This window comes from Tachyglossus aculeatus, chromosome 21 (genome assembly GCF_015852505.1).
Source record: "Tachyglossus aculeatus isolate mTacAcu1 chromosome 21, mTacAcu1.pri, whole genome shotgun sequence".
Lineage (NCBI taxonomy): Eukaryota > Metazoa > Chordata > Mammalia > Monotremata > Tachyglossidae > Tachyglossus > Tachyglossus aculeatus.
In genome coordinates, this window is record NC_052086.1 from 54,949,065 (window position 1) to 54,976,439 (window position 27,375).

At 47.0% G+C, this 27,375-nt stretch overlaps 1 protein-coding gene across 7 annotated transcripts in view; it reads left to right on the plus strand.

The window, feature by feature from the left end:
* Nucleotides 1–27,375, plus strand: part of PEMT (phosphatidylethanolamine N-methyltransferase) — a 204,611-nt gene that overhangs the window by 117,937 nt on the left and 59,299 nt on the right. For 6 of the 7 annotated variants that reach the window (XM_038763877.1, XM_038763878.1, XM_038763880.1 and 3 more), the window contains exons 3-4: nucleotides 4,672–4,787; nucleotides 10,039–10,338. In XM_038763877.1, the coding sequence (XP_038619805.1) occupies nucleotides 4,672–4,787; nucleotides 10,039–10,338 (416 nt within the window). The remainder of the gene's footprint in view (nucleotides 1–4,671; nucleotides 4,788–10,038; nucleotides 10,339–27,375) is intronic. The other variant, XM_038763882.1, reaches the window with a different exon arrangement.

A 27,375-nucleotide genomic window follows, 5' to 3' on the forward strand; every position in this document is an offset into this window, starting at 1 on the left:
CTTCATTGTGGGCAGGTACCGTGTCTGTTATATTATTACATTGTACTCTCCCAAGCACTTAGTACAGTCATTCATTCATTCAATCATATTTATTGAGCGCTTACTGTGTGCAGAGCACTGTACTAAGCACTTGGGAAGTACAAGTTGGCAGGAGGAGACTGATTTAACTCCCATTTTACAGAAGAGGGAACTGAGGCACAGAGAAGGTAAGTGGCTGGCCCAAAGTCACACAGCAGGCAGGTTACGGACACAGACTAGGGCCCAATCCTCCTGATTCCCAGTCCCATGCTCTTGTTGCCGTCTACCCACAAGAGCACCTCTTCTTTTGTTCCCTGTCTCCCCCTTTTAGACTGTGAGCCCACTGTTGGGTAGGGACTGTCTCTGTATGTTGCCAACTTGTACTTCCCAAGCGCTTAGTACAGTGCTCTGCACACAGTAAGTGCTCAATAAATACAATTGATTGATTGATTGATTGATTCTGGGTAGGGTTGTCTTGGCCACTTCTATGTACAAACAAGTGTAAGCCAAGAAAAGCCAGGACCGGACAAAGAAAAAGCTGTCCAAACGCCGTTTTATACAGTACAGTGCTCTGCACGCAGTAAGTGCTCAATAAATACGTTTGACTGACGGACTGACTGACGTTACCAACTTTAGCGCTGGTTTCCTTTTCCCTGTGGGTAGCTGGGAAGGGATCCTGATAAAGTCACTGAAGAAGACCTCTCCTTTGGCTTCAGCCATTGCGATGCCCCAGCTCCAGGTGCCGGGAGAAGCCAAGGGGATCTGGAGAGATGAATGAGGATTTTCCCAGGCAGCCTGTGCCCAGCTGCCTCTCTCCACACAAAGTATGTTACCGCCCCAGCACAAAACAGGGAAAATCTAAAGCTTAGGTGAGCTCATTGGAATTTGACGCGCTGAGCCAGCACCCTCTGGGTATGAAAATCCATGTCCCTGGAATGAATTATGGGCTACACGTGAAGCAGCGAATCACTACATGCAGGGAAATGAGTTTTAATTGGAGTCCATAGGGTCGCGGTCTGGCGGCTTCATCCGTCTTGAGGTTGGCAGGCTCGGTCAGGGAAGCAGACCCCAGGCTTCTCGTAGCTTTGACCTCCTAACCCTGACGTGGGCATCCTGCTACTGGCACGGTACTGCGGATTCAGGCTTGAATTATGACTCGAGGACTGAATTTTCTTGCAGCGGTTTGCCTTTGCCCTTACCGATGCGGGCAGTCTCCGAGTGGGCAGCCGAGGAGGAGCCGTGCCAGAGGCTCTGAGAGTCCGGGGTCACGTCCCCCTCCCATACCCACGCTTCTAGATCTGGGATAGTTACACCAAAGTAGGTAGCGGGATCGAGTCCTGACCAAGAGGTGGGACCAAAAGCAGTATGGCCTAGTGGGTAGAGCACAGGCCTGAGCGTCAGAGGACCTGGGTTCTAATCCTGGGCCTGCCACTTGTCCGCTGTGTGACCATGGCCAAGTCGCTTAACTTTTCTGGGCCTTGGGGATTAAGACTGTGATCCCCATGTGGGACAAGGACTGTGCCTGAGTGCTAAGCGCTTAGTCCAGTGCTCTGCGCACAGTAAGCGCTCAATAAATACGATTGAATGAATGAATGAATGAATTAGCTTAGAGCACTCAGTAAATGCGATGAATGAATGAATGAATGAGCTTGTATCTACCCCAGCTCTTAGTATGATGCCTCATACATAGGAAGCACTTAAATACCATTTTTTAAAAAGGGGGAACCCTGGGCAACAGCCGTGGCTCTCGCTTCCTGAAGCAGGACTCAAATCGATCAATCATATTTATTGAGCGCTTACTGTGTGCAGAGCACTGTTCTAAGCACTCAAATATGTCTGGCATCCTTGGATCTGGACTGGATTAGGCATATGGACCTGACTGTGAACCTCCCGTTGCAAGCCTTCCTAAAATCTTCCTCATTCTCCTGTTTCAACGGCGCAGATGGGAGGAGAGCCTAGCGGCAGGAGAATCAGGCTCTATTTGTTCATTCATTCATTCAATCGTATTTATTGAGCGCTTACTGTGTGCAGAGCACTGTTCTGAGCGCTCAAATATGTCTGGCATCCTTGGATCTGGACTGGATTAGGCATATGGACCTGACTGTGAACCTCCCCTTGCAAGCCTTCCTAAAATCTTCCTCATTCTCCTGTTCCAACGGCGCAGATGGGAGGAGAGCCTAGCTGCAGGAGAATCAGGCTCTATTTGTTCATTCATTGATTCATTCAATCGTATTTATTGAGCGCTTACTGTGTGCAGAGCACTGTACTAAGCGCTTGGGAAGTACAAGCTGGCAGCATATATATATTTGTTAAGTGCTTACTGTAGGTCATGCGTGTTCTAAGCATCATATTTACTGAGCGCTTACTGTGTGCAGAGCACTATTCTAAGCACTCAAATATGTCTGGCATCCTTGGATCTGGACTGGATTAGGCATATGGACCTGACTGTGAACCTCAGGATGCAAGCCTTCCTAAAATCTTCCTCATTCTCCTGTTCCAACGGCACAGATGGGAGGAGAGCCTAGCGGCAGGAGAATCAGGCTCTATTTGTTCATTCATTGATTCATTCAGTCGTATTTATTGAGCACTTACTGTGTGCAGAGCATTGTACTAAGCGCTTGGGAAGTCCAAGTTGGCAACATATATATATATTTGTTGAGTGCTTACTGTGGGTCATGCACTGTTCTAAGCCCTGGGGTAGATAAAAGCTAATCAGGTTGGACACAGCCCCCGTCCCACTTGGGGCTCAGAGTCTGAGAAGGAGGGAGTGCAAGTATTTCATCCCCATTTTACAGTGGGGGAAACGGAGGTCCAGAGCAGCGAAGTGACTTGCCCAAGGTCACGCAGCAGGTAACTGGCAGAGCCGGTACTAGAACCCAGATCCTCCGACTCCGAGGCCTGTGCTTTTCCTCCTGGGCCATGCTGCTTGCCTCTTCCACCCCCACTGACCTCCCACTGGTCAGTGAGGGCTAGGAGCAAGCCACCCGGGTGGAGGTGAAAGAGGTGTTGCTTTTTTATCTCAACCAGCTTGCTGCCTTAGAGCCTTTCCCGTCGTCCCACTGGTGTCGAAGCAACAGGTCCCCAAATCGCAGAGACTGGGACTCCCCGCTGAAAGGGAGACCCAGCCCCCAGAGAAAGCCACCCCACCCTGAGCCCTTTTGCTGGAGTTGGGAATCCATGGTCCAGGAGAAAGCCAGTTCATTCATTCATTCAATCATATTTATTGAGCGCTTACTGTGTGCAGAACACTGGACTAAGCGCTTGGGAAGTACAAGTTGGCAACATGTAGAGACGGGCCGTACCCAACAGTGGGCCCACAGTCTAGAATGGGGAGACAGAGAACAAAACAAAACAAAACATATTAACAGAATAAAATAGATAGAATAGGTATGTACAAGTAAAATAAATAAATAAATAGAGTAATAAATACGTACAAACATATATACATACATACAGGTGCTGTGGGGAAGGGAGGGAGGTAAGGTGGGGGGGGGCGGTGGAGAGGGGGAGGTGACCATATAACTAAGAAGCAGCATGGTCTAGTGGGTGGAGCATGGGCCCAAAAGTCAGAAGGACCTGGGTTCTAATCCCAGCTCTGCCATTTGACTGCTGTGTGACCTTGGAAGAGTCACTTAACGTCTCTGCTCCTCAGTTACCTCATCTGCAAAATGAGGATTAAGACCCTGAGCCCTATCTGGGACAGGGACTATGTCCAGCCTGCGGCGTGGCTCAGTGGAAAGAGCCCGGGCTTTGGAGTCAGAGGTCATGGGTTCAAATCCTGACTCCGCCATTTGTCAGCTGTGTGACTTTGGGCAAGTCACTTCACTTCTCTGGATCCCAGTTACCTCATCTATAAAACGGGGATGAAGACTGTGAGCCCCCACCGCGGGACAACCTGATCACCTTGTAACCTCCCCAGCGCTTAGAACAGTGCTTTGCACATAGGAAGTGCCTAATAAATGCCGTCATTATTATTACCCCAGCGCTTAGACAGTGCTTGCCCCACAGTAGGTACTTAATACCATAAAAACAAAAGAACATAGTGCTTAATAAATTAATGTTAAAAAAAAATCTGAGCCAACCCTCCCTTGGACGATAGGAAAGGTGTGGCCATGGGAACACAATTGGGCACTCTTTGACTAAGCTAGCCAAACCCAACCTGGGTATTCGCATCTTCGACTTTCTTAAATTCCCTCGGACTCAGCTAGTTAATACAATTAGTGTTCTGATTCATTCACTCAGTTGTATTTACTGAGCGCTTACTGTGTGCAAAGCACTGTACTAAGCACTGCTGATATGTCCAGAAAACCAGCACAGATGTGGTTATCCCAGGGAGGAGAGTGTGAACGTGGACAGAAGCCGGAGGGGAGCGGTTAATGCCGTGAGCCCCGGGCCAGCTCTCGGAGCTTCAGTTTGCCCTCTCTCCTTGGGAGAGCCAAGGAAATGAGATGTGTGACTATGAATCCGCAGCTCTTCAGCCATGAGCCACCACTTCCACGCCTGTTACCCACCCTGGGTCCTACGCTTTATTTCTTTTTGTAAAAGCCTTTCTTCTGAAGACTCTGCCAGGCCCTCTGGGCCAAAGCTGTGTGTCTGAATTTCTCAAATGCCTTCAGAATTTTTCTTATTTGATTTCTCTTTTAAACCATTTAGGTTGCAAGATGGGAGCACAAAACCCGCAGCCTGAGCAAAGCCTTCGGCTCTCCGTACAAGGCCTGTTATTGCCTGGGAGTTACCATCCTGCTACTTAACTTCCTCAGGTCCTATTGGTAAGTTTCTGCGTCGTGCTAAGTCTTGCGTACCCCTTTGTCCTCAGCTAAAGTAATTTGTAATAGCAGAAGGCATGTCCCCCTATTTCCTGAGAGTGCCCAATAGGCTGGGAACATCATCAATCATATTTATTGAGCGCTTACTCTGTGCAGAGCACTGTACTAAGCGCTTGGGAAGCACAAATTGGCAACATCTAGAGACAGTCCCTACCCAACAGTGGGCTCACAGTCTCAAAGGGGGAGACAGAGAACAAAACCAAACACACTAACAAAATAAAATAAATAGGATAGGTATGTACAAGTAAAATAAATAAATAAATAAATAGAGTAACAAATATGTACAAACATATATACATCTGTAAAATGGGGATGAAGACTGTGAGCCCCCCGTGGGACAACCTGATCACCTTGGAACCCTTCCTTCCTCTCCCCCTCGTCCTCCTCCCCATCCCCCCCATCGTACCTCCTTCCCTTCCCCACAGCACCTGGATATATGGATATATGTTTGTACATATTTATCACTCTATTTATTTTACTTGTACATATCTATTCCATTGATTTCATTCTGCTAGTCTGTTTGGTTTTGTTCTCTGTCTCCCCCTTCTAGACTGTGAGCCCACCGCTGGGCAGGGACCGTCTCTATATGTTGCCAACTTGGACTTCCCAAGCGCCTATTGATGTGCCAAACCTGGCCCCATCATTCACCTGATGGGGGACACTGGACCTCAGTTTCTTCATCCGTAAAATGGGTCAGCTGTTACTGGGGGACCTCACAGGGTTGTGGCAGAGATTTTGATACTCTGAGCAGTGTCGTTTGGCCTTCCGCAAATCCAGTTGGTCCCAGGTTCTGCTCTTTTCCTGCTGTTTTCGATGGGAGATTTATCCAAGGAAATAACATGGCCAGTGTTCTTTGTACTGAACTCTCTTTTTGATGCCTCAATTTCTGGCCTGCGGCAGAGCATCCCTTCCCTCGCCCTCTTTGAACAGGGTACCCAGTGCTGCGCTCTACACACATGTGCTCCTCCCTGGGAGGTAGGCTGTCCCAACTTGCCCCCTTTGGGAGAAAACAGAGAGAGAGGCGGAGAGATGACCCCGAGCGAAGCTAGGACGGGAACTCAGGATTCCTGACTCCCCTCCAACCTCAGCTATTCTTCAAATTCAGCCTCTGCCAGCATTGTCTATTATGTAACCTGCAGGGAGTCTACTCAGTTTCACCTATCTTCCCTCCCCAGTTAGCATTTAAAGGTCTCGATTGTGGTCAAAGTTGACGTTGCTTCTTGCGGTCACCTGGTGGGTCAGTCAGGGAAAGTTGCTTGAGCCTTCCATTGTGAAGTGTTTTTCAGCCAAACGCCCATCTCGCTTCTAATTCTGGGTTTAGGGGAGACCAGGCCAGGAAAGTGGAAAGATTCGGTGAGCAGCCTCGTCCCATGGAGCCTTGAGCTGAGGTCGTAATAAATCTGGCTCCCTTAGAGACAGAAAAATTTCTGCAAATAATCCGCATGTAGGAGGCAGCCAGGCCCCATTGCACTGTAAGTAAATCACTCTGTTTCGAGTCAGGAGGCTCGCTGGCCCGCAGAGGAGGGAGTGGGAGGTTAGGAGTGGCTCAGCCTACATTCCGCAGGTCACCATTTAAATCCAAAAGCAACAATCAAGATTGTTTTCCCCCAAGCCCGCCGCTTCATTCTCCGTCTCCCAAAGGACAAGGACCGTGTCTCATTCCCAATTCTGTTTTTTCCTAGTAATAATAATAATAATAATAATAATAATGGCATTTATTAAGCGCTTACTATGTGCAAAGCACTGTTCTAAGCGCTGGGGAAGTTACAAGGTGATCAGGTTGTCACACGGGGGGCTCACAGTCTTAATCCCCATTTTACAGATGAGGTAACTGAGGCTCAGAGAAGTGAAGTGACTTGCCCAAAGCCACACAGCTGACAAGTGGCGGAGCCGGGATTTGAACCCATGACCTCTGACTCCAAAGCCCGAGCTCTTTCCACTGAGCCACGCTGCTTCCTAATAATAATAATTATTATTATTGTTAAACAGATGTTTATTATTATTAATAATAATAATGATGGTATTTGTTAAGCGCTTGCTATGTGCCAAGCACTGTTCTAAGCACTGGGAGGGATGCAAGGTTGTCCCATGTGGGGCTCACAGTCTGCGTCCCCATTCTACAGATGAAGAAACTGAGGCACAGAGAAGTTAAGTGACTTGCCCAAAGTCACACAGCTGACGTGGCGGAGATGGGATTAGAACCCATGACCCCTGACTCCCAAGCCTGGGTTCTTTCTACTGAGCCACGCTGCTTCTCTGTACTTAGTACAGTGCTCTTCTCACAGTAAGCACTTAATAAATGCTATTATTTATCAGATTAGTTGGCTATGATAGTTACTACTACTACTATCACGACTAACTAATCTGATAAACTGCCCTCTTCCCGATCAGGTTGGCTGGAATCCCTAGTCGAGGGATTGAGGTTGGAAATTGTTCTGGTGTAAGGTGAACCTCTGTTGCCAACTTGTACTTCCCAAGCGCTTAGTACAGTGCTCTGCACACAGTAAGCGCTCAATAAATACGATTGATAGATTGATTGGTGTACAATCAGAGGAAGTCTTTCGCTCCGCAGGCCCCGCAGAAGGTTGGCCTATTGAACAAGGTTTTAGAGAGATGACAATCAATCAATCACTCAGATTTATTGAGCACTTACTGTGTGTGGAGCACTGTACTAAGTACTTGGGAGGGTACAGTATAGCAGAGTTGGTAGACACGTTCCTTCCCGACATGGACCTTACAGTCTAGAAGTGGGAGATGGACATTAATATAAATAACTAATAATAATAATAATGATGGTATTTATTAAGCCCTTACTATGTGCAGAGCACTGTCCTAAGCACTGGGGAGGTTACAAGGTGATCAGGTTGTTCCACGGGGGGCTCACAGTCTTAATCCCCATTTTACAGTTGAGGTAACTGAGGCACAGAGAAGTTAAGTGACTTGCCCACAGTCACACAGCTGGCAATTGGCGGAGCAGGGATTTGAACCCATGACCTCTGACTCCAAAGCCCGAGCTCTTTCCACTGAGCCACACTGCTTCTCCGAATGTTACATATATTACATGTTACATAAATGTTACGTATATGTACATAAGGGTTGTGGGGCAGAGAGTGAGTCAGAGGTCACGGGTTCAAATCCTGGCTCCGCCAATTGCCTGCTGTGTGACCTTGGGCAAGTCACCTCACTTCTCTGTGCCTCAGTTCCTTCATCTGTAAAATGGGGGTTAAGACTGTGACCCCCCGTGGGATAACCTGATCACCTTGTAACCTCCCCAGCGCTTAGAACAGTGCTTTGCACATAGTAAGTGCTTAATAAATGCCATTATTATTATTATTATTATTATTATATCAAGTGCTCAGGGGGAACAGATACAAGGGCACAGATGACTTAGAAGGGAGAGGGTGTTGAGAGTCATCACCAGTTGTTATTTTTAAGCCCCCTTCTAGACTATGAGGAAACCTGTCTCCTAATTCAACTGTAACTGTACTCTCCAAAGCAATTAGTATAGTGCTCTGCACAGAGTAAGAGCTCAGTAAATACCAGTGATTGAGGCTCCCATTTCTGCAGAGCAGAATTCCCAAGTTCACGTCCCTTAGAAATGGGTCCAGATGTTTAGGCCGGATTTCCTTTGGGGGTTTTAGCCTAGTGGCAATATGGCAGTGTTGGTCGGAGTTCATTCATTCAGTCATTCAGTCGTATTTACTGAGCGCTTACTGTGGGCAGAGCACTGTACTAAGCACTTGGGAAAGTACGGAGTAGCAATAAAGAGAGGCGAGCCCTGCCCACAACAAACTCACAGCCTAGAGACTGAGAGAGTCTAGAGGCTCACAGTCTGGAGTCAGAATTGGGCCTAGCGTGGCTTTGGATCATCATCATCATCATCAGTCGTATTTATTGAGCGCTTACTATGTGCAGAGCACTGCACTAAGCGCTTGGGAAGTACAAATTGGCAACATATAGAGACAGTCCCTACCCAACAGTGGGCTCACGGTCTAAAAGGGGGAGGCAGAGAGCAAAACCAAACATACTAACAAAATAAAATAAATAGGATAGATATGTACAAGTAAAATAAATAAATATAGAGGACTGTTCTCCAGTCCTTGGCGGGGTCAGTCCAGTGCTCTGCATCATCATCAATCATCAATCGTATTTATTGAGCGCTTACTGTGTGCAGAGAAGTCAGGGGTCATGGGTTCTAATCCCAGCTCCGCCACCTGTCAGCTGTAACTTCTCTGTGCCTCAGTTTCCTCATCTGTAGAATGGGGACGCAGACTGTGAGCCCCACGTGGGACAACCCTGTATCCCTCCCAGTGCTTAGGACAGTGCTTGGCACATAGTAAGCGCTTAACAAATACCATCATTATTATTATTATTATTACTAGGAGAAAACAGAATTGGGAATGAGACACGGTCCTTGTCCTTTGGGAGACGGAGAATGTGCGCTTGGGAAGTACAAGTTGGCAACATATAGAGACAGTCCCTACCCAACAGTGGGCTCACAGTAAGCGCTCAATAAATACGATTAAATGAATGAAAGGCGGCCGAAGAGTGGTCTGGGTTCGGTTAGGCCAGGGAACCTCACTCCCCATCTCGGCTCTACCACTTGGGTGAATAAGTTCACTTCTCTCTGCCTCAGTTACCCCATCTGTAAAATGGGGATTAAGAATGTGAGCCCCATGCGGGGCAGGGACTACGTCCAACCTGATTACCTTGTATCTACGCAGTGCTTAATCCAGTGTCTGGCACATAGTAAATACTTAACAAATATCATATCAAATAGCATATATGTTTGTACATATTTATTACTCGATTGATTGATTGATTTTACTTGTACATATCTATTGTATTTATTTTATTTTGTTAGTATGTTTGGTTTTGTTCTCTGTCTCCCCCTTCTAGACTGTGAGCCCACTGTTGGGTAGGGACCGTCTCTATATGTTGCCAACTTGGACTTCCCAAGGGCTTAGTACAGTGCTCTGCACACAGTCAGCGCTCAATAAATACGATTGATTGATTGGTTGATAGGGACTGTCTCTATATGTTGCCAACTTGGACTTCCCAAGCGCTTAGTACAGTGCTCTGCACACAGTCAGCGCTCAATAAATACGATTGATTGATTGATAAACCAAAAAAAAAAGAAAAAAGGGAGGGGGCTCTGGCAAAGTCAGGTACCAAGAAGCCCTTCCGTCCCCAGGCCCGCCTGCCGAATTTATCTTTGCGCCAAGGCTTCTTGCCGGAGAGCAGTCCGGGGCTGGAGATCCGCCATCGTCAAACCGGCTCAAAATCCTCAGCCCGGTTCCGTGCCCGGACGTCACGTTGCAGGGACGCCGTACGGCAGCGAAGTAGCGAATCCTTTCCTCCCCCTCATTTCCAGAAATCGAGCTCGGTGGAAGGAGCCTGTGTGTGATAATCCAATAACAGCACGGACAGCCCGAATCTTCCGTGGAAACACGCCGCTGCTTAATGCGTGGAAAACCACAGAGTGCTCCCACGGGTAATGCTGTTCAGAGAGTGGAAAACAGGGAGGGGGCTGCCGGGGCCAACGCCGTGAACCCTCTTACAGCTCCAACTAGACTTGGGGCATCATCATCATCATCAATCGTATTTATTGAGCGCTTACTGTGTGCAGACCACTGTACTAAGCGTTTGGGAAGTACAAGTTGGCGACATACTTGTCTGGCACAGTGCCCGAGTCCTTGGAGGGCACCAGCGAGGGTCAGTCTCTGGCAGTTAAGGATTATATTAGTTTTTTAGGGTTTTTTTTACAGTATTTTTAAAGCGCTTACTACGTGCCAGGCCCTGTACTAAGAGGTGGGGTAAGGACATGCCAGTCAGGTTGGGCACGGTCCCGTGTCCCACGGGGGATTCACAGTCTTAACCCGCAGGTGAGGTAAATGAGGCACAGAGCAGGGAAGTGACTGACCCAAGGTCACACAGCAGGCAAGAGAAGCAGCGTGGCTCAGGGGAAAGAGCACAGGCTTTGGAGTCAGAGGTCGTGGGTTCAAACCCCGGCTCTGCCAATTGTCATCTGTGTGACTTTGGGCAACTCACTTAACTTCTCTGGGCCTCAGTTACCCCATCTGTAAAATGGGGATTAAGACTGTGAGCCCCACTTGGGACAACTTGATCACCTTATAGCTACCCCAGCACTTAGAACAGTGCTTTGCACATAGTAAGCGCTTAACAAATACCAACATTGTTATTATTATTATTATTATTATTATTATAAGTGGCGAAGTCAGGATTAGCACCCGGGTCCTTCTGACTCCTGGGCCTGTGCTCTATCTTCTAGGCCTCGCTGAAGCAGTCAGTGGCTGCAAATCAATCAGTCAGTGGTACTTATTGAGCACTTACTGTGGGCAGAACACTGCAATAATAATAATAATGATAATGGCATTTGTAAAGTACTTACTGTGTGCGAAGCACTGTTCTAAGCGCTGGGGAGGTTACAAGTTGATCAGGTTGCCCTGCCGGGGGCTCACAGTCTTAATCCCCATTTTACAGATGAGGTCACTGAGGCCCAGAGAAGTGAAGTGACTTGCCCAAAGTCACACAGCTGACAATTGGCGGAGCCGGGATTTGAACCCTTGACCTCTGACTCCAAAGCCCGGGCTCTTTCCACTGAGCCACGCTGCTTGGGGAAGTGCAGTACAACAGAGTTGGTAGAGACGTTCCCTGTGGTTTGGATTATGTGGGAGGGCAGTACGGGGATGAAGGATTCCCAGGGCTCCTGATGATAATAATAATAATAATAATAATAATAACAGCATTTATTGAATGCTTACTATGTGCAAAGCACTGTTCTAAGCGCTGGGGAGGTTACAAGCTGATCAGGTTGTCCCATGGGGGGCTCACAGTCTTCATCCCCATTTTACAGATGAGGTCACTGAGGCCCAGAGAAGTGAAGTGACTTGCCCAAAGTCACACAGCTAATTGGCGGAGCAGGCTTAGAACCCGTGACCATGCTTTTTCCACTGAGCCACGCTGCTTCTGTGGGGGGCAGTGTGGTCTAGTGGAAAGAGCCCATGTCTGGGAGTCAGTCACTATTTTCCTGCTCTGTGACCTGGGACAAATCACTTAATCAATCAATCAATCAATCATATTTATTGAGCGCTTACTGTGTGCAGAGCACTGTACTAAGCGCTTGGGAAGTACAAGTTGGCAACATGTGGAGACAGTCCCTACCCAACAGTGGGCTCACGTAACTTCTCTGGGCTTCAGCATCCTCATCTGTAAAATGAGGATTTAGTTTCTTTTCTGCCTCTCACTTAGATAATAATAATAAAATAATAATAATAATAATAATGGCATTTATTAAGCTCTTACTATGTGCAAAACACTGTTCTAAGCGCTGGGGAGGTTACAAGGCGATCAGGTTGTCCCCCAGCAGGCTCACAGTCTTAATCCCCATTTTCCAGATGAGGGAACTGAGGCCCAGTGAAGTGACTTGTCCAAAGTCACACAGCTGACAATTGGCAGAGCCGTGATTTGAACCCATGACTTTTGACTCCAAAGCCCAGGCTCTTTCCACTGAGCCACCCTGCTTCTCTGAAGGGTACTTAAAGGGCACTTACTCTGAGCCAGGGACTGTACTATGCCCTGGGGTAGATACAAAATAATCCTTCCTGGGGCTCACAGTCTAAGTCGGAGGGAAGAGGATCACATTCCCATTATACAGATGACGTAACAGAGGCATGGAGGAGTCAAGTGACTTGCCCAAGGTCCCACAGCGGACAAATAGCAGAGCTGGGATTAGAACCCAGGTCTTCTAAAAAAAAAAATGCCGTTACGCGCATACTATGAGATAGGTACTGTACTAAGACTGTGAGCTCCATGTAGGGCAGGGCCTGAGGTAGGCCTGATTATCTTGTTTCTACTCTAGTGCTTGGTACATAGTAAGAGCTTAACAAAGACCACAGTTATTAATCGATCAATCAATCAATCAATCGTATTTATTGAGCGCTTACCGTGTGCAGAGCACTGTATTAAGCACTTGGGAAGTACAAGTTGGCAACATATAGAGACTGTCCCTACCTAACAGTGGGCTCACAGTCTAGAAGGGGGAGACAGAGAACAAAACCAAACATATTAACAAAATAAAATAAATAGAATAGATATGTACAAGTAAAATAAATAAATGGAGAATAAATCCATACAAACATATATACATATATACAGGTGCTGTGGGGAAGGGAAGGAGGTAAGGCGGGGGGGGGATGGAGACGGGGAGGAGGGGGAGAGGAAGGAGGGGGCTCAGTCTGGGAAGGCCTCCTGGAGGAGGTGAGCTCTCAGTAGGGCTCATTAATAATAATAATAATAATAATGGTAATGATGGCATTTATTAAGCGCTTACTATGTGCAAAGCACTGTTCTAAGAGCTGGGGAGGTTACAAGGTGATCAGGTTGTCCCACGGGGGGCTCACAGTCTTAATCCCCATTTTCCAGATGAGGGAACTGAGGCCCAGAGAAGTGAAGTGACTTGCCCAAAGTCACACAGCTGACAGTTGGCGGGCCCGGGATCTGAACCCATGACCTCTGACTCCAAAGCCTGGGCTCTTGCCACTGAGCCAGTGGTAATGAGTTATTACTCATTATTAGGCTCCTGGAAAACAGGTTATCCAGATTTCCACCTGGGGTAGCCTGCCCCATAATGTTGATGATGATGATGATGATGATGGCATTTATTAAGTGTTTACTATGTGCAAAGCACTGTTCTAAGCACTGGGGAGTTTACAAGGTGATCAGGTTGTTCCATGGGGGACTCACAGTCTTCATCCCCATTTTACAGATGAGGGAACAGAGGCCCAGAGAAGTGAAGTGGCGTGCCCAAAGTCACACAGCTGACAATTGGCGGGGCCGGGATTTGAACCCATGACCTCCGACTCCAAAGCCCGGGCTCTTGCCACTGAGCCGGTGGTAATGAGTTATTACTCATTATTAGGCTCCTGGAAAACAGGTTATCCAGATTCCCACCTGGGGTAGCCTGCCCCATGAGCTGCCCTTGGGCACCCCAATAAACAGTAGAAGGGGCACTTGAAGTTCTGACTCTGTTCATGAAATACTGTCTCTATTATATTTTGTATGTTGACAACTTGTACTTCCCGAGCGCTTAGTACAGTGCTCTGCACACAGTAAGCGCTCAATAAATACGATTGATTGATTGATTGATTGGAGCGGAGGAGAGAAGAGATGGAAAAGGTTGAAGAGGGGCAATCCCGGATGACTTGTCTGCTTTTCTTGGTATTACGATTCCCCTGAATAGCACTAATTAAAAATCTGGTATTTGTTAAGACCTTACTTTGTACTGAGGACTGGGGTAGATACAAGGGATTCCTTGTCCATGACTCTTTCCCAGTTCTTCCATTTCTCCCACCTACTGGACTCTTTCTTGTAGCATCTGTAGTTCTCTTTTCTGACTTCTCACTGGCAGTCGGCTCTTTGCCGCGGACTTTGAGTCAGAGGAATAATTCAGGCACCAGAAGTGTAGCCACTGCCAGCTCCTTCCCAAATCCCAGGCACTGGGACACACATGTGTTATGTTAGGCAAGAAATGTAATGTCACACCTCAACTTCGAACATTTCATTTGATTCCCTTACTTGCTCGGAAGCTGTTGTGTTCCCTTCCCTCTTTCGTCCAAGCACGGGTGCTGTTTTGGAGGCATTCATTCATTTGTTCAGATTTATTGAGTGCTTACTGTGTGCTGAGCACTGTACTAAGAGCTTGGGAGAGTATAATATAACAATAACCAGACACATTCCGTGCCCACTACGAGCTTACAGTCTAGAGGGGGCAGGAGCCAAGGCGGAGGGAGGCTGCAGGCTTATGCAGTGTGGCCTAATGGATAGAGCCCAAACCTGGGAATCAGAAGGACCTGGATTCTAATCCCGGCTCTGTCTGCCGGGTGACCTTGCCTGCTGTGTGACCTTGGGCAAGTCATTTCACCTCTCTGTGCCTCACTTACCTCGTCTGAGGATTAAGACTGTGAGTCCCCAGTGGGACATGGGACTGTGTCCATCCTGATTAGCAGGTACTTACCCCACCTCTTAATCCAGGGCCTGGCACATAGTAACAAGTCGCTTCACTTTTCTGTGCCTCAGTTCCCTCATCTGTGAAATGAGGATGAAGACTTTGAGCCCCATGTGGGACAGGGACTGTGTCATCATCATCAATTGTATTTATTGAGCTCTTACTGTGTGCAGAGCACTGTACTAAGCGCTTGGGAAGTACAAATTGGCAACATATAGAGACAGTCCCTACCCAACAGGGAGCTCACAGTCTAAAAGCGGGAAACAGAGAACAAAACCAGACATACTAACAAAATAAAATAAATAGAATAGATATGTACAAGTAAAATAAATAAATAAATAAATAGAGTAATAAATATGTACAAACATATATACATATATACAGGTGCTGTGGGGAAGGGAAGGAGGTAATATGGGGAGGATGGAGAGGGGGATGAGGGGGAGAGGAAGGAAGGGGTTCAGTCTGGGAAGGCCTCCTGGAGGAGGTGAGCTCTCAGTAGGGCCTTGAAGGGAGGAAGAGAGCTAGCTAGAAGTGTCCAGTCTGATTGTCTTGTATCTACTCAATCAATCAATCAATCGTGTTTATTGAGCGCTTACTGTGTGCAGAGCAATGTACTAAGCGCTTGGGAAGTACAAGTTGGCAACATACTTCAACACTTAGAACAGTGCCTGGGCCTATAGTAAGTGTTAACAAATACCACACACCCACCAAAAAAAAAAAAAAAAGAAGAAGAAGAAGAATAGGCGACAAAAAGCCGTCTAGTGTTGTGGCCATGCCGGTAAGACTGGCTGAAAACCAAGATCTTTGGGATTTTCATTCAATCGTATTTACTGAGCGCTTACTGTGTGCACTGTACTAAGCACTTGGGAAGGACAAGTTGGCAACTAGTTGAATGGTCACCTTATAGGCACCGGACTTACTCTAAGTGATTCTTGAAAACGGAACTTTCCTTCTGGTCTTCCTGAATCAATCAGGAGTTTTTAGTTTGTTTTTTCACTACTTTGAACTTCCATTTTAGTTTTTGCATTGATGTATTCGGGCAGATAAGGGATGTCACGGAGCTTTAAAGGCAATCACCAGAAGCTTGCCTTCTACCTTGAGGAGAGGATTACAGCCGCAGCAACAGCAACTCCAGAGTATTAGGATGAATTTAATCAGCCTTTTCGGCAGCGAACGAATTTCTAATGATTTTCCAGCTCTCTTACCTGAACAGGGGTACGGAACCGGAGAAATTGAAATACAATCAATTCTTTATGGATTATCTGCAGCAAATCATTAAACTCCCACTAGCGGGAAGCCTGCCTTCCAACCTCAGACTTCCTAGCTGAAACTTCCACTGTCTGTAACAGCTTCCCCTTGAGCCAAGGGCATTGAGAAGCAGCACGGATTAGTGGAAAGAGCGTCGGCCTGGGAATCAGAAGGACCTGGATTTCAATTCCAGCTCTGCCACGTGTCTGCTGTGTGACCTTGGGCAAGTCACTCAACTTCTCTGGGCCTCCGTTGCCTCATCTGTAAAATGGGGATTCAAAGTGTGAGCCCCAGGTCGGGGAGGGACTGGGTCCAACCTGATTAACTTTTATCTGCCTCAGTGCTTAGAACAGTGCTTAGAACATAGTAAATGCTTAACAAGTACCATTATTATTATCGGTGTGCATTGCCCAGATAGGTCACAAACCTGCCTCCCCCTGTTAGTTTTCCCAGAGCAGCTACTTCCCAGAGTTTGCTTTCCGCGAGTGTGGATAAGGAGGAAATCACTGTAATTTTAAGTAGTGGCTGGGATCTAGGGATTTGAGGGAAATAATGGGTAAGAACCAAGCATTTCCTGTTGTCTAGGACTTGCGCCAGGTATATTCTAGGGAGCATAGGCTGTTGAGCCTTCCCTGTTTTCTGAACAACCAAGATTTATAGAAGGGAGAATACGAAAGTCAGTAAAAATCGATCCTTCAAAAGTCTGAAGTGAAGGCTGAGAGCTGCAGTGGGAGTGCGATTTAGAGGCCGTGATCATGTTTGGTGATTAGAAAAGGAGCTGGAGAAGTGGCTGTTTTGCTTTTATTTTGAGACATGCCTTTTTTAACATATAGGCCTAGGGATTCTTTCCCCTCCCATCTTCTTAGAAATACATGTTTTACTAGTACTCAGCACGGTTGAACTCCGATGTCCACAAGGATCATTCTCCTTTATTTATTACTTATTTATTATTTATTTATTACTTTATTATTTATTACTCTAGTTTACTTGTACATATCTATTCTATTCATTTTATTTTGTTAGTATGTTTGGTTTTGTTCTCTGTCTCCCCCTTTTAGACTGTGAGCCCACTGTTGGGTAGGGACTGTCTCTATATGTTGCCAACTTGTACTTCCCAAGTGCTTAGTACATATATATGCTACATATATATACATATATAGTGCTTAGTACATGTATATATGTTTGTACATATTTATTACTCTATTTATTTATTTATTTTACCTGTATATATCTATTCTATTTATTTTATTTTGTTAGTATGTTTGGTTTTGTTCTCTGTCTCCCCCTTTTAGACTGTGAGCCCACTGTTGGGTAGGGACCGTCTCTGTATGCTGCCAACTTGTACTTCCCAAGCGCTTAGTACAGTGCTCTGCACACAGTAAGCGCTCAATAAATACGACTGATTGATTGATTGATTGATTGATCATTCCAGTCTTGCATTCAGTAGTTACCAAGTCCTAAGAGTCCTTCCGACTGGTTTGTGTGGGTTCATATCCCGGGGTTTGTGAACCAAGCAAATCAAGCAAACTCTGCCATTTATTGGCTAACAGTCCACACGGAAGAACCAAACCTCTGTCCTCCTCTAGACCGTAAGCTCATTGTGGGCAGGAAACGTATCTAACAGCGCTCTTATATTGCACTCTGGGAGTCAGAAGGTCATGGGTTCTAATCCCGGCTCCACCACTTGTCTGCTGTGCGGCCTTGGGCAAGTCACTTAACTTCTCTGTGCCTCAGTTACCTCGTCGGTAAAATGGGGATTGAGACTGTGAGTCCCTTGCGGGGCAGGGACTGTGTCCAACCGGATTTGCTGGTATTCACCCCTGCACTTAGTACAGAGTCTGGCTCATAGTAAGTGCTTAACAAATACCACCATCATTATCATTACACTATCAAGTACTTAGTACAATGTCTGGCACATAGTAAGTGCTTAACAAATACCATCATCGCCATCATTACTATCAAGTGCTTAGTACAGTGCTCAATAAATATGATTGATTTTTTTTTCATGGTATTTGCTAAGCACTTATTATGGGCCAGGCATTGTACTAAGTGCTGTCTAATCAGGTTGGACGTAGTCCCTGTCCCACATGGGGCTCACAGTCTTAATCCCCACTTGACAGATGAAGTAACTGAGGCATATTTATTACTCTATTTATTTATTTATTTATTTTACTTGTGCATATCTATTCTATTTATTTTATTTTGTTAGTGTGTTTGGTTTTGTTCTCTGTCTCCCCCTTCTAGACTGTGAGCCCACTGTTGGGTAGGGACTGTCTCTATATGTTGCCAACTTGTACTTCCCAAGTGCTTAATACAGTGCTCTGCACACAGTAAGCGCTCAATAAATACGATTGATTGATTGATTGATTGAAGTGACTGGCCCAAGGTCACACAGCAGACAAGTGGCAGAGCCGGATTTGAACCCAGGTCCTTCTGACCCCCAGGGCCGTGCTCTATCCACTAGGCCACGCTGCTTCTCAAGAGTTCCTCCCAAAGTAACTTCTCGTTGGTGAGGTTGACAGATCAAGCAAGAGAGGGGAAATCTTCCCCCACTGTCCAAGGGTCCCAGATTCCTCAAACCCCTCTGAACTAGATGGACCATGTGATCCATTTGGATTCAAGCCCAGAGCAGCGGACACTCCTCTTCATGGAGTAGGGGAGGAGTCTATAATCCATAGCGCTTTTGATTGGCACCAGGATGAAGGGGGAAGAGACCTGTCTGAACTCCATCCCGGGACTAAGAACAGACTCCTCTGTCAGGGGTTCGGTATCAGGCCGTTTTGTTCAATTCCAGTTTTTCTGCTGGAAGTTTTTTGGCTACCGCACCCGAAAACTGTGATCTAAGCCTCGCCATCGATTCAGTTGCACCCTTCAAATGTAGAATGGCAGGACTCACTCAACAGGCCCTCCCTCTGCCCATCCGCCAAGCTAGCTCTCTTCCTCCCTTCAAGGCCCTACTGAGAGCTCACCTCCTCCAGGACGCCTTCCCAGACTGAGCCCCTTCCTTCCTCTCCCCCTAGTCCCCCTCCCCATCCCCCCATCTTACCTCCTTCCCTTCCCCACAGCACCTGTATATATGTATATATGTTTGTACATATTTATTACTCTATTGATTTATTTATTTTACTTGTACATATCTATTCTATTTATTTTATTTTGTTAGTATGTTTGGTTTTGTCTCCCCCTTTTAGACTGTGAGCCTACTGTTGGGTAGGGACTGTCTCTATATGTTGCCAATTTGTACTTCCCAAGCGCTTAGTACAGTGCTCTGCACACAGTAAGCGCTCAATAAATACGATTGATGAAGATGGTGATGATGTATCTCTGAAGAATGGGGGAGCGTTCTCTCATTCGGATTTGGCATTTCTGAGTCTGGTGCTTCCTTTTGTCATTAAGACATTGATTCCCCGCCATTATTGCCTAGTGAATATATTAATAGAGGGGCCCCATCTGTCCGTCTTCCCCTCCTGCATGCCTGTGATGGGGACAATGTGACGGTGGTTAACCGAATCCCATTTCGGATCGCGAGCAGCTTCATTGATTTCCCTGACAGCTTGTTCTGTAGTGACACAGGCTCAAGTGGAAATGTGATTATGGAAAAGCCAAGGGCATGACATGCGTGGTGTCTCATCCCGGAGACGGTGCATCTTGAATGTAAACAGCAGAGCAAGAGGACGTAATCAAGTTAATGCATTGTTGGACTGGGTTTTAATTTTTCTTCCCCAAAACCCAAAGCACTCTCACAACTCCTGGGCTAATCTCTCCTCTGCCCCAGTCCCTTTCTGGGAATAGAGTGAGTCGGGAGCCTATGGAGGTGCAGAGACTTCTTTTTTTATGGTATTTTTTAAGCACTTACCATGTTCCAGGCACTGTACTAAGCTCCTGGGGTAGATACAAGCTAATCAGATCAGACACTGTTCATGACACACGGCACAGGGAAGTTAAGGTCACACAGCAGACAAGTGGTGAAGCCTGGTTTAGAACACAGTGGATAGAACATGGGCCTGGGAATCAGAAGGACCTGGATTCTAATCCTGCCTCTGCCACGGGTCTGCTTCGTGACGTTGCGGAAATCACTTCACTTCTATGAGAAGCAGCGTGGCTCAGTGGAAAGAGCCCGGGCTTTGGAGTCCGGGGTCAGGGGTTCAGATCCCGGCTCTGCCAATTGGCAGCTGTGTGACTTTGGGCAAGTCACTTCACTTCTCTAGGCCTCAGTTCCCTCAACTGTAAAATGGGGATGAAGACTGTGAGCCCCCCGTGGGACAACCTGATCACCTTGTAACCTCCCCAGCGCTTAGAACAGTGCTTTGCACACAGTAAGTGCTTAATAAATGCTATCATTATTATTATTGTTGTTATGTGCCTGGATTAGTTCATCTGTGAAATGGGGATTAAGGTTGTGAGCCCCAGTTGGGACAGGGACCATGTCCAACCTGATTAGCTGGTATCTATCTCAGCATTTAGTCCAGTCCCTGGCGCATAATAAGCACTTAACAAATACCATAAAAAAATCCCAAACCAAAAATCCCAGCTCCTTCTGACTCCAAGGCCTAGACTCTATCCGCCAGGCCACACTGGTTCCCTGCCACATTCCGGGCATGTTGATTTCTACATTTCAGGAAACGGGTCTTGGGAAGGTGGAGTGGTCAAGCCGGGGAAGTAGCTGGTGAAGTGAGCCGACACATAAGGAGAGGTCAGTTGGTGGAGGGCCTTGAAGCCCCATGCAAAGAGGTTTTGCAGAGGGCTGCGGGGAGCCAGTGGAGGGTTTCGAAGAACAGAGAGATGTGTGCCGAGCAAAGCTTCAGGGTGATCCATCCAGAAACTCCTCACCCTGGGCTTCAAGGCTGTCCATCACCTCGCCCCCTCCTACCTCACCTCCCTTCTCTCCTTCTACTGCCCAGCCCGCACCCTCCGCTCCTCCACCACTAATCTCCTCACTGTACCTCGCTCTCGCCTGTCCCGCCATCGACCCCCGGCCCACGTCATCCCCCGGGCCTGGAATGCCCTCCCTCTGCCCATCCGCCAAGCTAGCTCTCTTCCTCCCTTCAAGGCCCTGCTGAGAGCTCACCTCCTCCAAGAGGCCTTCCCAGACTGAGCCCCTTCTTTCCTCTCCCCCTCGTCCCCCTCTCCATCCCCCCGTCTTACCTCCTTCCCTTCCCCACAGCACCTGTATATATGTATATATGGTTGTACATATTTATTACTCTATTTATTTATTTATTTATTTATTTATTTTACTTGTACATTTCTATCCTACTTATTTTATTTTGTTGGTATGTTTGGTTCTGTTCTCTGTCTCCCCCTTTTAGACTGTGAGCCCACTGTTGGGTAGGGACTGTCTCTATGTGATGCCAATTTGTACTTCCCAAGTGCTTAGTACAGTGCTCTGCACATAGTAAGCGCTCAATAAATACGATTGATTGATTGATTGATTGATTGATTGATCCATTCAGCGGTGCGTGGTGTAGATCGGATGGGGTGAGGCTGGAGATGCAGAGGCCAGCGAGGAGGAGGATATAATAATCTAGAGGTGTTACGACCAGAGCTGAGACCAGAGGGGTTAATAAGTTAGTAAGCCCTTAGTACAGTGCTTTGCACACACTAAGCACTCCATAAATACGATTTAATGAAAGGGGTAACTGTTTGGGTGGAGAAGAAGGGGCAGAGATGCCGCAGAGGAAAAACTGGCAAGACTTGGCAGTAGAGATGAAAAGCAGTGAGGAGTCAAGAATGAGAATCCCCCGCCCTACCTCCTTCCCCTCCCCACAGCACCTGTGTATATGTTTGTACAGATTTATCACTCTATTTTACTTGTACATATTTACTATTCTATTTATTTTGTTAATGATGTACGTTTAGCTTTAATTCTATTTGTTCTGACGACCCCGTCTCCATGTTTTGTTTTGTTGTCTGTCTCCCCCTTCTAGGCTGTGAGCCCGTTGTTGGGTAGGGACCGTCTCTATATGTTGCCGACTTGTATTTCCCAAGCGCTTAGTACGGTGCTCTGCACACAGTAAGCGCTCAATAAATACGACTGAATGAATGAAAAAAGGTGGGCTCAGAGGGGTTTCCGTGGTTTGGGGTACACATGTGCTTAGTTGGTGCAGAAGTGTTGAGGTGGTAGCTTCTGCGAGGATGTAACCTGAGGAGAAGAGAAATTAACTGGGGAAGGGCTCCTAGGGGAGATGTGATTTCACAAGGGCTTTGAAAATGGAGAGAGCCGGGGTGTGGTGGAATTGTAGCAGGGAGGGAGGTCCAGGCAGGAAGAAGGTGGAGAAACGAGAATAAGGAACAGTGATGATAATAATAATAATAATAATAATAATAGTATTTGATAAGTGCTTGCTATGTGCCAGGCACTGTTCTAAGCTCTGGGATGGATACAAGCAAATCAGGCTGGATGCAGTCCCTTTCCCACTTGGGGCTCATTCGGCAAGAATAACAGAGCCTGAGTTGGAGTGTAGCGGGAGAAGAGAATGGATGCATCCTCTAGACTGTAAGTCCCATGTGACAGGGAACCGGTCTTCTAATTCTTTTGTTGTATGTATTCTGTACATGTTGTATGTTGTATGTATTAGAGAAGCAGCGTGGCTAGAGAAGCAGCGTGGCTCTGGAAAGAGCATGGGCTTTGGAGTCAGAGGTCATGGGTTCAAATCCTGACTCTGCCACTTGTCAGCTGGATGACTTTGGGCAAGTCATTTCACTTCTCTGGGCCTCAGTTACCTCATCTGTAAAATGGGGATTAAAACTGTGAGCCCCCAATGGGACAACCTGATCACCTTGTAACCTCCCCAGCGCTTAGAACAGTGCTTTGCACATAGTAAGCACTTAATAAATGTCATTATTATTATTATTCTCCAAAGCACGTAGTTCAGCGTTCTGCACTCAGTACACCTCGATAAATATCACTGACCGATGTGCCACTAGTGCTTGAAACAGCGTCCCTTTCAGAACATTCCCATAATATTATAACCAGTTTGCCGCAAACTCTGACAGTTCCGGAGCCGGCATGCTAAGTCTTCCCTTTCGGAGTGCTAGCCTCGGCCGGTGAGTTGGGGGCCCACATTACCCCTTGCAAGTTCTTCATCATCCCTGTTGCCGAATCTCTTAGATCCTAAACAACCTGAGGCAGGGAATGTGTGTCTTGCTTCTGCTGTACCCTCTCCAGTGCTTAGCACTTGGTAGATGCTCAATAAATGCCATTGATTGACTAACTGCTGTGATTTTTGCCCTCTCCCTTTCCCCTGGCTCCCACCCCGCCACCATCTTTTTTGTAAATTTTATTTTATGGGATTTATCAAACACTCTGTGCCAGGCACCATGGCCTAGTGGATAGAGCAGGGTCCTAGGAGTCAGAAGGATCTGGGTTCTAATCCCGGCTTTACCACGTATCTGCCGGGTGATCTTGGGCAAGTCACTTCACTTCTCTGGGCCTCAGTTCCCGCATCTGTAAAATGGGGATTAAGACTGTGAACCCTATATGGGACAGGGACTGTGTCCAACCTGATTACCTCATATCTATCCGAGCCCCAAGTACAATGTGTGGCACATAGTAAGTGCTTAACAAATATGACAATTGTTACTATTATTAATAATCATAATAATAACAACTGGGATAAATACAGCCTCATCAGGGTGGACACAGTCCACAATCTTAATCACTAGTTTGCAGGTGAGGTAACTGAGGCCCAGAGAAGTGAAGTGACTTGGCCAAGGTCTCCCAGCAGACAGGTGACAGAGCCGGTATTAGAACCCAGGTCCTCTGGCACCTTGGCCCGTGTTCTTTCCACCAGGCCATGCTGCTTCCTGAACTTCCGCTCCACTTCATCATCATCAATCATATTTATTGAGCGCTTACTGTGTGCAGAGCACTGTACTAAGTGCTTGGGAAGTACAAATTGGCAACACAAACTTTCCCCTCACTTCCCATGGCCCTGAAGCAGCAATCACAAAGCAGGCGGGGCAGAGAAAGCGAAGCACGAGTAGTGACATAGTGAACTGGAAATCACAGAAACAGTTGACACAGGCAAAGCAGGAGGCTCTGCAGGGGAAGCGAAGCGGTCAAAAATGACCATCTGGTGACATTGGAAGGCACCGATCTGGGCAAAAAGCTTTTCTGTTCAGCTGCCGTGTTACAAAACCCTCATCTCATTATGGGTAGGGAAAATATCTGCTAAGTCTGTTGTATTGTACTCTCCCAAGCGCTGTGTACAGTGCTCTGCACACAGAAAGCGCTCAATAAGTACCATTGACCGACTGATTTCCTCCCTTGGTAGCCACTGCAGCGGTAGGAGTTTATGCTACATTTGAGCACCCTTTGGCCAGTTGGCAATTTCGTTCATTCATTCATATTTATTGAGCACTTAATGTGCTCAAAGCACTGTACTAAGAGCTTGTACAATATGACATTAAACAGACACATTCCCTGCCCACGTTCTTACTGTCTAGAGCGGGGAGACAGACATTAGTATAAGTAAATAAATTACAAATCTTTACATAAGTTCTGTGGGGCAATCCTGTCCAATTTCTCCTGTGGAAGGAGGTGGTTTGTGGAAGAGTCAGCTGGGAGATAGGAAAGTGATCCGAGCTTCATCCTCTCGCTCGCTCCTGCATTTTTACAAGAAAAAAACAGCAAATAAAAATGCCAAGTTTATATAACACTCCTTTCAAGAGCTTCCTAGACCACCTACACTGTCCTCAGCCCTAGTTAAACTTTGCATTTCGTACTATTTCAGTGCATATTTTCCATTCCTTTTAGAAGATTTCCAACTGGACTGTTTTTCAGACAGAGGTCCAGAAGGTATGGGTATGGAAAGGCCTGCTAGGTGTCCTGGCTAGATAAGATTGTCTCTTCTTTCAGGGCCTCTCCCCGCTGTCCCAGAAAAGTCTGTGAATTTCCTGGAGGAAATTTGGTGGAAGGAGTTAAGTTCTTTCATGCTGGGGTTTAAACTGCTTAAAAAAATCATTTCTGGAATCATTCAGCCGCTGGATCTTTGGTGTCCCAGCTGGCACGAAGAGACCATATCTCAAATTCTCAAAATTGAAATTGGCCATTGCTAACGTAGGATGAGAGGTGGCTTGAGGCAGAGGAGCATGGGTATAATAATGATGACATTTATTAAGCACTTACTATGTGCAAAGCACTGTTCTAAGCGCTGGGGAGGTTACAAGGTGATCAGGTTGTCCCACGGGGGGCTCACGGTCTTAATCCCCATTTTACAGATGAGGTCACTGAGGCGCAGAGAAGTGAAGTGACTTGCCCAGAGTCACACAGCTGACAATTGGCGGGGCCGGGATTTGAATCCATGACCTCTGACTCCAAAGCCCGGGCTCTTTCCATTGAGCCACACTGCTTCTCTATAGTATAGCACAGGAACATCAATCAGTTTTTTTAAGGTATTTGTTAAGTGCCTACTGTGTGCCAGGCACTGTACTAAGTGCTGAGGTAGATACAAGGTTGTCAGGTTGGACACAGTCCTTGCCCTGCATGGGGCTCATGTCTTAATCCCCATTTTACAGAGGAGGTAACTGAAGCTCAGAGAAGTTAAGTGACTTGGCCAGGGTCACACAGCAAACAAGTGGCTGAGCCAGAATTAGAACTCAGATCCTTCTGACTCTCAGGCCTGTGCTCTATTCACTAAGCCAAGCTGCTTCTCTTCAATAAATCAATTAGTCAGTGGTATTTATTGAGCACTTATTGTGTACAAAGCACTGTGCAGTTTATGGAGTCAGCTGGAAATTTACCATTGGAGATGGGAAATGTGGGGCTAGCTATTGAGAGAAAACCAGGGCTAGAAACTGAAGCAGTGTGCCTTATTCATTCATTAATTCATTCAATCATATTTATTGAGCGCTTACTGTATGCAGGGCACTGGACTAAGCACTTGGGAAGTACAAGTTGGCAACATTCATTCATTCAATTGTATTTATTGAGCGCTTACTGTGTGCAGAGCAGTGGACTAAGCGCTTCGGAAGTCCAAGTTGGCAACATCTAGAGCCGGTCCCTACCCAACAGCGGGCTCACAGTCTAGAAGGGGGAGACAGACAACAAAACAAAACATATTAACAAAATAAAATAAATAGAATAAATATGTACAAGTAAAATAGAGTAGTAAATATGTACAAACATACATACATATATACAGGTGCTGTGGGGAGGGGAAGGAGGTAAGGCGGGGGGATGGGGAGGGGGAGGAAAGGGAGAGAAAGGAGGGGGCTCAGTCTGGGAAAGCCTCCTGGAGGAGGTGAGCTCTCAGTAGGGCTTTGAAGGGAACATCTAGAGACGGTCCCTACCCAACAGCAGGCTCACAGTCTAGAAGGGGGAGACAGACAACAAAACAAAACATATTAACAAAATAAAATAAATAGAATAAATATGTACAAGTAGAGTAATACATATGTACAAACATATTTCCTTAGTGGATAGAGCACGGACCTGGGAATCAGAAGAACCTGGGACTGAATCCCGGCTCCACCACTTGTCTGCTGTGTGACCTTGGGCAAGTCACATCACTTCTCTGTGCCTCAGTTCCCTCATCTGTAAAACGGGGACTAAGACTGTGAGCCCTATGTGGGACATGGGCTGTGTCCAACCCAATTGGCACGTATCTACCCCAGGATTCAGAAGCCCCGCCGCCACCATCTGAAGTTACATTCAGGCGCTGCTTCGGGAAAGTCGAGCTAAACTACTGGCACGTCCTGTCGCTGTACCACCGCTGATTCAGCTGCCACCATAAGCCATTGAGCTCCTGCCACCTCCCGCCCCTCACCCCCTCCCGGCCTGGAGTTCCGGCTTTCCCACCTCCAGTCTCCCACTGCTACCCATGTCGCTCCCGCCACCGCCTCCCACCCCCATCCCAGCCTGGAGTTCCTGTTCCACCTCACCCAAACTCCCACCGCCACCCATAGTGCCACCGCTGCTGGAAGACGCAGAGCCAAGGACAGGGAAGGGCGTCTTCAGGGGGGTGTGAGGCCCAGGAGAGCGGTGGTCTGGGGGATCTGAAAGGGGATAGAGTTACAGTTAGGAAAGGGTAGGGGTGGGAGAGGAGAGAACAAACAGGAATGAGTGAGAAGGTTTGCTTAGGAGAAGCATGGAGCTTTGCTTGGAGCCCTGCACTGCACTCAGCGGTGATTCCCCAGGCCAGGATGGGCAAGATGAACACGTCCAAGTGAGCCTGAGCAGAACTCAGCAGGAGGCAACATGATCGAAAGGCACTGACTGACTGGTATATCTTGAGGTAACAGGTAAGCGCCGAG